Below are 13,470 nucleotides of genomic sequence, written 5' to 3'. Positions count from 1 at the left end.
ATTTGGTGTCATAGAAGTAAATACTTAAATAATCAGCAAAATATATTAAAGTGATATATGAATCTGCCTCTAGAGGAAGAAAAATGGGGGTGGGTGGAGGATGAGACTATTGTTTTTATTTTTTATTTTTTAAAATAAATTTATTTATTTATTTATTTATTTATTTATTTATTTATTGGCTGTGTTGGGTCTTTGTTGCTGCACACGGGCTTTCTCTAGTTGCGGCGAGCGGGGGCTACTCTTTTTTGTGGTGCGCGGGCTCCTCATTGCCGTGGCTTCTCTTGTTGCGGAGCATGGGCTCTAGGCACGTGGGCTTCAGTAGTAGTGGCACATGGCCTCAATAGTTGTGGCTCACAGGCTCTAAAGTGCAGGCTCAGTAGTTGTGGTACATGGGCTTAGTTGCTCTGTGGCATGTGAGATCTTCCTGGGGCAGGGATCGAACCCGTGTCCCCTGCATTGGCAGGTGGATTCTTAACCACTGCACCACCTAGGAAGCCCGAGACTATTATTTTTAACAACAAACTTTGTTAAAGATAATTGACTTTTTAAACTATGGGGATGCATAACTTTGATAAACACAAAATATATTTTAAAAATTAAGGTAGCAGTGCCTAGACATAACCACTCATTTAGGAGATCTCTCCTCAGCAATCAATTGTTATCCTGCATCCAAAGTCCTCTGGAAGGCGTGACCTATAAAAAACAAACAAGAGAGAGTGCTTTTAAAACCCAAAATGGCAATTTCTTAATGGATGATGTAAAACAGAACTGTCATTTTGACCAAATACTTGTTCACTGTGCCAATAATGATGTCTGGCATGTAGTGGGCATTCAGTTAATATTTGTCTAATACTTGCTTTATTAATTAGGGCTTTCTCTTCTTTGGGGAAAATCTATAGGGAAGAAAAATTATTATTATCAGGGAGTTGCTTGGTGAACACAAAGCCGGGTCAAGGAGTCAGTGGGACAATCTTAGTAGTGACCGTGGTGTCTGATGCACTCGTTTCTGCTGGGTGAGTGGACTGCTCATCCCTCTCCTCTTGGGTTAGGATACCTCACGGACAGCACCTCATGGATGGTGCTGCCTTGTCACCTCTTTCCCTCCGTCTCTCCGCTTCCATTGCTGACCAGTTTCTCCTTCTATTTCACTCTCTCACTACCTTCCATAGGCCTGCAGGTGAGTCTGGGAACCATTGTGTCTATTTCAGGTATAGTTAACTTTGTTAGGTGTAAAAACGGCATGGTGGTCATATATTTTTAAGTGTCCTTGCCAACTAGAGCTGCAAACCAAGTATTTATGCAAGAAATAACATGCACGTAAAGCACTCCAGAGAGAAAAAGGGCAGGAGGTGGGAAAAGAATAGATGAAAGGTTGGCAAAATGTTGATAATTGTTGTATGTAGCTGCGGGGTACGTAGGAGATCTGTTCTACTCTTCTCTCTACTTTTATGTATATTGGAAATTTTCCATAACAAAAGGATCATATATATAAAATAAAATGAAAACATTGCTTCTTTAGAAAATGTTTTGAAATTGTCATAAAGCAGAATTCCCTTCTTTAATATTGTTAGTTATATTTTATAGAAATATATTCTGTGCAGAAAAGAAAACTGAACCCATAGTTGATGTTCAAAAATGACACAAAAATATATCGACTGAAAATATTTAGTTTTTTGCAACTCGAAGAGCCCTAAAATGCTAAGGAAGGAAAATGGTTTTTCTGAATGATAACATTATAATTAAAAATACGGAAAAGTAGATTCCTAATAAAATGTTACTGTCTAACCACTTTGGATAAAACTTCTCACATCCTTGAATAAAATGATACCTAGTTGATTGAGGAATCTTGGCAAAATACTTTTGCCCTTTTGTTTTCCAGAGGCCGGTTCTCCATTGTAAAGAAGTGCATTCACAAAGCTACTCGCAAAGATGTCGCTGTGAAATTTGTTAGCAAAAAAATGAAGAAAAAAGAGCAAGCTGCCCACGAGGCGGCGCTACTTCAGCACCTGCAGCATCCCCAATACATCACTCTCCATGACACCTATGAGTCCCCCACTTCCTACATCCTGATTTTGGAACTGTAAGTACAGGTGTCGTCTCTCGAAGGTGGTCCCCCAGCTGTTTGGGTTATTTCTTGCCCACAATTAATGGAAATGGCAGTTACATTAATTAGTGTCTTCTAGTTTACAGCATATTGTGTGTAACATGTACTCTCCCCTCCATCATATAAAAATGTTATTCTCATTTTATAGATCAGAAAATCAAGGACAAGGAAGATCATTAAATGTAGCTCCTTAAAACTAGGAAATGGAGAAGCTGGGACTTGTACCCACGTCTCTCTCACTCCAGTTTTCATCCTCTTTCTCTTACAGATTCTTGGGCTGGGCAGAGGTTTCGGGACAGCTTATTGACAATGGGTTTATTGACAGGGGTGGATCTGAAATGAAAGGGAGGGGTTTGTGCCTCTATCCACTGCCATAGCATCCCCAATCGACCACCCAAAAAATTCTTTTAAGGGCAGAATCTTACCTTCAAAAGCTTCCACTCATTCCAGATTTTCTAGAAACTCAGGCAAACCACATACTCGGCCATATACTTTGGGCTGCCTTCTGGGCCCCAGAATAGAACAATAAGGTCACATCCTTCCCACTCCTTCCCCAAGCTAAGAACAGAGATCATGCTCTGTGGTTTAGAGAAATCTTACAGAGGCTAAAGAGAACAGTCTTTTCAGAGGCATGGAGCCCTCACAGAAGTGTCGTCTGATTGGTGCTCGTGAGGCCCTGGACCTGGAGAGGAGATAGATGTTTACACTGGAGACCAGTGCTGTGTGCGGCTCAGTAGAGAAGCACCTCCGTTTACAGCTTTCAACTGTCATTTTAGTCTTGCTCTCGTGTGCTTATTAGTCTAGGCGTATGGTGGGGGCGGGGAGGCTTTGAAGCAGTAATGTATCATAAATTTATTTATGGTGGAAAAAAGAAAGCCAAAATGCAAACATCTTAGGCTACATTTTTTAATTGGTTGAAAAGAGACAAGAGGAGACAAACTATCACTGTTAGTATTTGTAATCCTTTTGTGATACTTAACTTTCTAATAGCTGTGTAGTAGCTGGTAAGATTGTCGCTTTGTTTTTCTTTTTTTTCAATTGATAAAAATAAGTTTAATTTATATGCATATTAACCACATTCTGAACGCCTGCTTTACTATTTACTGTATAGTTAAGATTGTCACTTTGGACTTCATAAATACACTTACAAACAGGCTTTCAGAGCCTAATGGGTTTGTTAAGAGCTTCCTAACTCAAAAGGTACATTCTGTTGACAGTGAACTACCTTTGTTTACAAGTAACAACATGTTGTACTTGAGTTCCAATAAAAGGTATTGTCACTTGTGTACCAACCGCCGTGGTACCGCAGACCCCCCAGAACCTTTGCCCCTTCAGACTCGTCAGTCACCATTCTGAGGAAGGTGTGGATTAGCAGGCTGCCACAGAGTAATGGAAAGAAGTTGTTCTTGGCATGGATAACCTGGGTTCTAACTCCAGCTCTGTGATTTGGGGCAGTGTATTTAGTTTCCTGGGCCTCGGTGTCCTCATCTGTGAATGCTGAAGTTGTTTCTACTTCTCAGAGATGTGGCAGGGATTAAATGAGATGAATACTGCATTGAACTAGTTTATCAAATATGTGCTGAGCGCTCCCTGTGTGCTACCCACTGTGTCGACCTGGGCCTCGGTGTCAGGAACCAAGATGAAAAATTGTATTTCTTGCCCCGGAAGAGTTAGAAGTCTAATGAGAAGGTCTACAGATAAATGAGTGATTTCAGCATAGCATAGTAAATGCGTATTTTGGAGAGGGTTGTGTGAGAACATAGAGATGGGCTTGGCCGTGGAGGTTCAGGGGAGATTTGTGGAGAGGTAGTGCCCAAGCGTAAACCCTGCTTATGCCATGACTGCAGGTACCCCTTTGGTGGCCATCCAAATCACTGGTAGAGCTTTCCTCTATCAGGCAACCAACATTCAGATTCCGTAGTCTAGGGCGGGACCTGGGTATTTGCATTACCCAAGAGCTCTAAGGATACACTTGGTGGCTGAGACTTTCGGGTCCCGGAGCAGTGCTACTGTTAACTTCTCCTAAAACGCTCCAAGACATTCAGGGGGGTGCATCTAACAAGGCCAGTCCCACTCTGCTCCATGCTTGCCACTCCCACCCCACCCTGGCAGGGACAGGGGGAGGCAAAGGAGGCCTTCATGGGACCTAGCCTTTGATCCTGTCGGGAAAGCAGGAGAAGAGAACAAGCTTGCAGGAAGGAACAAGCTAGAGGAGAGGATGGAAACTTGGCAGGGGGACGTCAGCTGTGACAGTGTTCAAAAGTAGTTTCTGATCCTGGCTCAGGCTCCTCTGCCCGGGCCTCTCCTGGGGACGGGCCTTCATGGTCTAGTGCATCTTAGAGAACAGCCGACTGACATCTGGTCACTCGCTGCGAAAGAGGGCACAGGGCACCTGAACACAGTTGCCGTTTATTGCACACTTACTGTTGCTGCCAGTTATGCTTAAACGCCTCATTGTCTCACTTTATCCTTGGACAGTCCTCAGAGTTAAATAGGTATTATTATTGTGGCTGTTGTTACTCTCACTCTAAAGATGAAGAAACCAAAACACAGAGAGTTTAAATGACTTGCTGCAAGCCCCCAGCCTATAAGTGGCAGAACCAGGATTTGAATCCAGGTCTTGTACTCTCAGGTATAGTTCTTAAGGTTGGAAAGTTGCCCAAGAGTGATAGGACTCAAAAGGGGGTCAAGAATGCCAAGGTTAAACTTTGCCTACTTTCTATTTTTCCCCCAACTAAAAATTGACAAGTAAAAGCAATTTGCAAGACCTATGTGAGGTTCCTTGAAGCCACCAGATTCCAGTTATTCAGATAATTGCAAGATCTTTCTCTCCCTCCTTTCTCTATTTTGCCATCTAAACCTCTCTTAAAGGGGTGTCAGACTTTTTACCTTATGAACAATTTCAAAAGTTAATAAAACATAATATGTCTTAAGGTTATACAGATTTCTTCCCTGATGCATGCATTTATCTATCATCTATCTATCATCTATATCTATCTTTCTCCTATCTATCTATACATATATCTCTATCCCTCTATCTCATTCTCTTTCTTTCTTCCTTTCTTTCTTCCTTCCTTCCTTCCTTCCTTCCTTCCTTTCTCTCTCTCTCTTTTTTAATATAAGTTCTAAACATTGTACTAACTTTGGGCTCTAAAATACACGTGTTGCAACATTGATCTTCATTTATAATAGGGAATAGAAGAAATATTAGCGAACTTTCAGATTTGTGTGTGTTTTATTTTCCTGTTTTCTTTACAAACATATTTCCTTTGCTTTTTCCTCCCTATTTTCAGGATGGATGATGGCCGACTCTTAGACTATCTTATGAATCATGATGAGCTGATGGAAGAAAAAGTAGCTTTCTACATACGTGACATCATGGAAGCCCTGCAGTACCTTCACAACTGCAGGGTTGCACATTTGGACATAAAGGTAATAAGAAACAGCAACCTTAGCAGGGAAATGGTTAAATCCAACCTGCCAGTAATTACCCTTGAGGGATGTAAATTCTTACTTTATTTACTTACATTGGAATCCCTATAAATATTAAACACAAAATGAGTTGTCACACAATTTAAGTGTATTATTCATGAATTAATGAGAACACACCAGAGTCACACAACACCTGGAGTTAGAGAAGGTAGGGAGGCTTTAACCACTTTGTCTAACTTTATAGAAGGAATCCACAAAATGTCACCATCTTTTTCAAAAAGAAGCCCCTGTTCTCCAAAATAAATAATTTATTCTTTTCTTGATTTAGCGTAGAAGTAAAGGCTAGTTAGGACATGATTTTCAATGTCAAACACCTTCCCTGAAGTACCATCTAACCTCAGAGTTTAGTTCAGTTTGAACATAGGGAATGTCCCATACAGTACAGATTTTAACAAAGAATAGCAGAACCGTGTTTGAATGGATGGAGTCCTACTGGTAGTCAGAACAGAGAGTTGAACTTGCCTTCTCTTACCCTGCCTCCTTGGATCTCTGCAGCCTGAAAACCTGCTCATTGACCTACGTATTCCAGTGCCTCGAGTGAAGCTCATTGACTTAGAGGATGCTGTCCAGATCTCAGGTCACTTCCACATCCACCACCTGCTGGGGAACCCTGAGTTTGCTGCCCCAGAAGTGATCCAAGGCATCCCTGTGTCCCTGGGCACTGACATCTGGAGCATTGGGGTTTTGACATATGTTATGCTGAGTGGGGTCTCCCCCTTCTTGGATGAGAGCAAGGAGGAGACATGTATCAACGTATGCAGGGTGGACTTCAGCTTCCCCCATGAGTACTTCTGTGGTGTGAGCAATGCTGCCAGAGATTTCATCAATGTGATCCTACAGGAAGACTTTCGGAGGCGGCCCACGGCAGCCACCTGCCTGCAGCATCCCTGGCTACAGCCCCACAATGGCAGCTACTCCAAGATCCCCCTGGACACCTCCCGCCTGGCGTGCTTCATAGAGCGCCGCAAGCACCAGAATGATGTGCGGCCTATTCCCAACGTCAAGAGCTACATTGTCAACCGGGTAAACCAAGGGACGTAGCCATCTCCCAGTCCTTGAGGTTTCACATGGAAGTGCAGTGTGAACCAAAGCAAGACTAAATGTGTCTGTAAATAATTCTGTTCATTATTTCCCTCCACACGGTTCTCTGGATTGAGAGATAAACCTCTTAAACCTCCTCAGTGGTTTTTCAGGGTCGGACCAGCAGTCAAATCACCCTAAATCCGGGGACTTTCCAGAAGGTCATTCAGAAGAGATACAGATGCAAAGAGTCACGGAAAGTGTTCAAAAGAGAGGCAAAGATAACAAGAATAGCAGCTGTCATGAAGTTGTAATTGCACGTTCCAAAATGAGTGGTTAACTGGGCAAAACTTAAGCTCACTGAAGTTAGTATAATAGGTTTCCGCCTTTGCTGAAATTTTAAGCAAAAATTTCTATTTAACAGAGGTGTCATGTATGTCAACTATACTGGTTTAGATTACTTAGATATAGTTTCTTAATAGGATACATGTACACATACAGTAAAATATATTGCATTCAGCTTTCAGAGTTTTATAATATAGAGATATATATGAAATCACTCGTAAGTAACTTTGAGTGCTCCAGTTGAGACAGTAACTTATTTACCGAAGCATTACATTGTTTTGACTAAGCACAATTAGATGACAGGTTTTTTAGAGCATTTTATAAATCTTGTATAGAACTCTTTTACCAGAACCTGTGCATTAAGAGAAAGCAATGTTACCCTTCCGCAGTCTGTGAACGAGAAGATTTTTCTCTCAGTCACAGGTATTTGACTAACCTAGGTTCTGCTTATGAAATGCTATCCCCAGATTCACTGGCAGCTCAGAGTTCATCTGGCAGGAAAGCCTGCCAGGAAATAAGTCCAAATACAGTAAGAGTCGTGGGGCTATTTTTTATGTCTACACGTGGTTTGAAATAGGTAACGAATACAACAGGTTCATACAAAAGTGCAAATAGAAACCTTTCCTCCAGTTCCTGTGAACAATGTAACAACCCTTTCTGGTGTCTTCTGCAGCGGTAGAAGGCAGTCCTTAGAAAGCTGACCTGTTCTATTTCTAACCCCTTATGGAAGTGAAGGGGTGCTTACCAAAAGGAAGCAGCCATACAGGCCTTTTAAAGGCCTGGTCCCAAGTCCTTTTTGAAGCCATGGAATAAAATCTGATACATCACCCTAGCAGAGCATCGAGTTTTAACTGTGATTGCAATATCTGTCACCACTCAGCCACCAATATTTCCTTGGACTAAAAGGACTAATTGCACTTTGAGGCCAGTGCTGCTTTCTGGTGTATATTCTCTGTACAAGATGATTATGAACTGCCCTTTTTTCCAATGGTGGAAAAAAAAATTAAACCTGGCCATTTTATAGTTTCTTTCTTCCTTTCGTTCTTTTTTGTTTTGTTTTGTTTTGTTTTGTTTTGTTTTGTTTTGTTTTTTGGGGAAGAGCTTTTGTTTTTGTCTTTGTACATGATCCACCCTTTGTTTCCTAGAATGTGTTTTTGAAATTGCTGTTATGCGAGTGATATTTAAAAAAAATAACTTGTGTTTGTTCGAATCAGGTTTAATGGCATTGCTTCTCTCCTATAGTAGGATTGAGAAAATTAAAATCATCAGCACAGAAGTGCAAGCAGAAAGTTTATGAAGGATAAATAGAACTACAGACCTATCTTATTGAAGAAGAATGATGGAAACTAAGCCTGAACTTTAATATATAAAAACACTTATTCCCATAGTGGAAATGTAAAATTAAAAATACTCATCATTCTTTTCCATTGGTATCAAAGTCAACTTCCTCATCCACTCTCCACCTCATCCCATCCAAGATTATAGATTAATAAATTAGTAGAAAGTACAAGCAATAAGACTAGATAGCACTTACCTATTTTCAGGATTAACCAAATATGTGGAAACTGATTCTGACTGTATTTGTTTCCTAGTTTTTGAATGGCCCTGGGTCATCAAGGCTCCCTTCCTCAGAGCTGTCTCTTGACTAACTCTTCATATTCTTTATTTAAACCCATAGGTATATACAAATACTATATGATACAATATTTTGAAATTTAAAACATATTTACTAAAACTCTTTTAGTAAACTTGTCTTCATTATAAGATATAGCATAAAAGAAGAAAGTCTAGTCCCTAGGGCTCATCATGGGACAGATTACAGGCACTGAGGATTGCAAGTATCTGTACAGTGTGGCTTGGCAAGTTCTGTTCGGTCCACTGTGGATGCTGACTGAAGAGCCCCCTGCTGAGCCATTGTGAGTTTTTATGACCATGTAGGAGACAAGCTGAGTTTCTTTCTGAGAAGGACAATGGTGTCCACACTGCACAGGAGAGCATTAATGAAATCGCGTTGTCGGGAGGGCAGGTGACAGAATATTAGAGCCAAAGCTTTTAAAGCAGGTTTTACATCAGAGTTGGGTTGGTCCAGATGGGAAGCTGTGTGGAATCCCCACCAACTACACATGTTGGGGAAGTGAAGAGACAGGAGAGGAGGGACAGAGAAATGAAATGACTTTGTTAACCGGAGCCAAAGTACAATCATTAGAGTAGAATGAATTTAATAGAGGCCCCCAAAGAAAGGGTGTATATTTTATATAGTTTGATAACTGAAGAAAACTAACAGGGCGGCATCCTGTCTGCAAAGCTCCTGGTCCTTCCCAGCAGGAATAAGAGGATAGGGTTCCTGGTTCAAGAATTCTCCATAGCATGTTGGAAATAACAAGGCATCCCAGAAGAGGAGGCTGCGAAATACACTTTAGGTTGTTCTGTGGACAACTGTGCTGAGGGATGAAGGATTAGGAATCACTTTCCTGTACCTGTTTTGGCAGCGATATTTATTACTTTGTGGTAGAGAAAAGGGGAGAGACAAGACAATAGTCCCCTTCTACTATAATTATGGCAGTTCTTGCAATCAAAACTTAACTAGGAATTAGTAAGAGTGAACTTCCAGTTGAAATGGGAAAAATCAATGTTGGTTAAGGTCACAAGTTTTTTGCTTGGCTTATATTCATTGCATAGGGTTTTGGGGGTTTTTGTTTTGTTAGAGTGGGATGCAGAAAGAAGGAAAAGATCAGGGACAACCCACAATAACTTTTCTAACGTATAATTTACTGCATCTTTTACATTTGTTTCAAATTAAGTAGATTAATATCCACTTATAGCTGAATGTGGGAAAATTTTTAAGAAAAAAAATCATAACGTTGGATGTCTCTCACAGCCATAAACACTCTTGGGGGGTAGAGGAAGCAGAGGAAAAGCTGGCTGCACCGCTTTGTGATTCACAAGTTTTTATAAATAGTAGTGCCTTTCAGAGGGGAGGATGGGAGATAAAGTAGTTCATTGTATTTAGATTGACTGATATTGCAGCATTTTTTCCTTATTTTAAAATATCTTTTAAATGAAACCTTCTGAACATAGGGTGAGCCCAGGAATTCTTGAGTTTCAACCTCAGCTATTCCTGATTCTTCCTTTCTTACAGAAAGTATTTGTTTTTTCTGCCCCAGAGGTCCCCATTGTTAAAATGGGAGTTGGGGGGGAAGGAGGGAGGAATTAATCTCATAGGAATGTTGGGAAAATACCTTAGTTGAGATGTCTAGAAAATACTTTGATTTTTTTTTTAAAGTGCTACACACTGCCAGTGCTAAGAATTTTATTGATAGTAACTTTGAACATTCCAGGATTTCAATATTTATGTCTTTAGATACTATTTGCAAACTCATGAGATTAAATTCTGTAAATTGATTTTAATTGGAAGTAGTAGGTGCTCTTTGTCTGAATGTTATTTGGTCTTAGCCTGTAATTATGATCATTTAAAAGCCTGTCTACAGAAAAAGGTTAGGAGAGCTGATGTAGTGTTTGTCAATAACTTGTGTTCTCTAGTATGTCTATGGCAGAAGCAAAGAGTGAGATGCCCTCCAAAGCAACTGCCACGCTCTTCTCAAGCTTTATGCTCTAGGAAAATTGACAGAGAAGAACCCAAACAGCTACTTTCCTCACTGGGAGGGCAGAAGTGAGAATAAAGTATTTTCTGATACCACAACTCATTTCTTCAGAACCTCACAGGTATCTATAATGAGGCAAACTGAACGCACAGGTGTAGAAATGAATTGGGCTGTTAGTTTTTGGAGGGAAAACCTTGGATCTTTTTTATTATTATTTTTTTTAGATAATTAGGTATTTCAGGAGTAGCATATTTGCTTTTCCATAGACTCCATTATTTAGTGCCCATGAGTTAGTCATTACTTTTTTCTTGCCTCGTGAAAGAGCATGGACATTTAGATTTGTGAGAATATGAGGGAGCAAATATGTTATAAACTAGATGGTGGTTATTTCTGTGTATTAACTAAAACTTTGTCCCATGAATTTGATAAAGAAATATTTCAAACATAAGGGGTCTCTGTAGTAGGGCAAAAGTGCAAACTCACCACTTCCTTGTTCAGTTTTGAGGAATGTGGGTCTTATTTATTTCTCTCCTGTGTAGCATCTCTGTGGAGTCTGGGTTAGGCAAACATAGTATGTGAGCTTTCAGTGGATTTATTTGCATTACAGCTTTTCTTAACTATTTAAAATCTAGGGATCATTTGGAAATGAATGATTAAACCCTGGGTGGGGTTAGGAAAGGTAGTTTACCCATTCTCCACTAAGAAAAGGGGAGCTACCATATTAATACCCATTTTCGAAAAACTATAAGGCTCTTAGTTGTTTCATTAATTCTAGAAAGTTAAAAATGGCTGGAATTTGTCCATAGCATTAGACGTCTTTAATAGAGAATATTATTCACGTGAGAAATCTGTACAAAAATAATACAACACAGAAATATCACAGGGCAAATTTTCTATGAAAGAGATTTCCTCCTCATTTTCAGTACCTGTAGAAGTTAGAGGAGAGGAAAAAACAATTACCCTAAGCCAAATTTTCATCTTGAAGGGACATTTATGGAAAGACTGAAATGAATACTGATGGGCTATTGTGTTTCCTGTCAGCCTGTTTGCTGGGAGATTCTAAAATGTGGTCAGATTTAGTTTTTGTTCAAATGATCAAGATTAACTGTTCACTCAAATAACTGTTAGTTCGGATAGTGAGGATGGCTGAGGAAATGGGGGGTGGTGGAAAAGACTGCAGCGAACAATTCTCAGAGTCCCAATCCTGAGGCTTAATCTCAGCAAGCGAATCTGCTAGCCTGGGAGTAGCTAGCATAAGAGTTCCATCAACGCCCGAGTTCCATCAACGCCCAATTTCCATCAAGAAATGAAGCCACATCCTAGAGTATCACGGGGACTGTTGCTGTGATCTCCAAGACTGTGGTTATGAATTTGAAGTTAAAACATACATCTTCTCTTACTAACTTAAGCCATATCTGTCATCTCTGTGTTTGATTTTTTTGACCCTGGTGCTTTTACTTCTATTTCTGCCAAACTTCAGCCTACTCTATGGGGAAGGTGAGTAAAACTAGTAAGGACAAATGTGAGGACTGTGAAAAAACTAAACCTGTTCTTCCGAATGAGATCCTAGTCAGAGGACAGCAGTGATCCAAGTGCAAACTGTTGGAAAATATGGATATATGTACATCTGTACATGTATATAGTGTATAATATGTATGTATATGTTATTGCTCATATGCAGAAATCTATCCATTTGAAGACAGCCCAGGTGGGTCAGTTTTTCTAGTAGAAAACCAGTAGGGCCATTCAAAACCATTAGGGCTGATGGGTAGAGTTAGATTCTACTCACTGGGGAATTACTTGCTGTCTTTTGAAGTCTACAAAGCCAAATAAACAAAGCTTGAAACATAATGGGACCATCATTTAGGTTATTCTGCTACCTGGAGTCAGAAGAATCTTTATATTTGAATATTTAACAGTTGGTTTGCAAATTTCATTGGCACCTCTTGGTTTTGAGTGACCCCTCCCCACCAAGTCTTTTGAGAGTCTGGGGTGGGCTTCTCTGGCCATTCAGATAAAGGGCCTTATCCATAAGTGGACAGGTTTCCCCATAGGGACCATTACACATATACATATAAGTACATACTTCCATCAGGCTTGTAACAGTTGATTTAAAATCACTCCACAGTATTGATAAATAGCTCTGTATTTTCAAGGTGCAGAAGAATTCCACAGCCTTAATTATTTCAGTGTCTTGCTGGTCTGCCTTAAGTGTATCTTCTGGGTTTTTTGTTGTCTCATTATTTTTAAATTTTTCTGCAGTTGTTCATTTTGTATGCACACGACGTCGTTTTGTAAAGGTAGGTTGTAAATATTTTATTTGTAAGTCAAAATCACTCACGTGTAATGTTGTAAAGTGAGGATCTGCTGTCTTGTTACTACAGTGAATGTTATAAGTTATGGATGAAACTTCAAAATGTACATCTCAAGTTATGCATTCCTATAAATATACTATACTGAAGATATGATTTCTGGTGGTCTTTTGTTTTCTTTCTAATTAAAACTTCTGGTAAAAAGAAAAGAGTAATTTTTTTTTTTTTTTTGCTCTTCCTCCAAATATATGAAAGCCTTTGACAAGGTGGAAATATTGCCTTATTATTACAACACAGTTTGCCCAGCATTTTGGGAAAAAGCAACAATTTTGTTGCCCAGAGAAGTATTCTAAGGCATTTCTCTATCCAAAAAGTGCCAAATAAGCCTGGATGTGTGTTGTTAACTTCATTCTGGTGTTTTATTTGTCAACTTTGTTAGAAAATTGGCAGACCATTTGAGATGGATCTCACAAGTTTATGCAACATGTTGTAGACTCCAGGAGCCTGGATTAGACTATGCAGACATGATCAGGCTTTAAAAGAGTCTGTGTGTGCCACTCAGGTACAAGTAAAATTGATTCATACTGTACTGCCA

The 13,470-nt window shown here is 39.9% G+C and overlaps 1 protein-coding gene across 1 annotated transcript in view; it reads left to right on the top strand.

Moving 5' to 3' along the window:
* The window catches only part of KALRN (kalirin RhoGEF kinase), a 653,746-nt gene extending 646,750 nt beyond the window's left edge, over positions 1–6,996 (top strand). The window contains exons 55-57 of the mRNA XM_057696213.1: positions 1,880–2,080; positions 5,398–5,536; positions 6,092–6,996. Coding sequence (XP_057552196.1) covers positions 1,880–2,080; positions 5,398–5,536; positions 6,092–6,637 — 886 coding nt within the window. The 3' untranslated portion in view covers positions 6,638–6,996. The remainder of the gene's footprint in view (positions 1–1,879; positions 2,081–5,397; positions 5,537–6,091) is intronic.
* Positions 6,997–13,470: the final 6,474 nt, after the last annotated feature.

Source organism: Hippopotamus amphibius, chromosome 10, assembly GCF_030028045.1.
Source record: "Hippopotamus amphibius kiboko isolate mHipAmp2 chromosome 10, mHipAmp2.hap2, whole genome shotgun sequence".
In the NCBI taxonomy this organism is placed as follows: domain Eukaryota; kingdom Metazoa; phylum Chordata; class Mammalia; order Artiodactyla; family Hippopotamidae; genus Hippopotamus; species Hippopotamus amphibius.
This window is presented reverse-complemented; position numbering and strand designations above follow the sequence as displayed.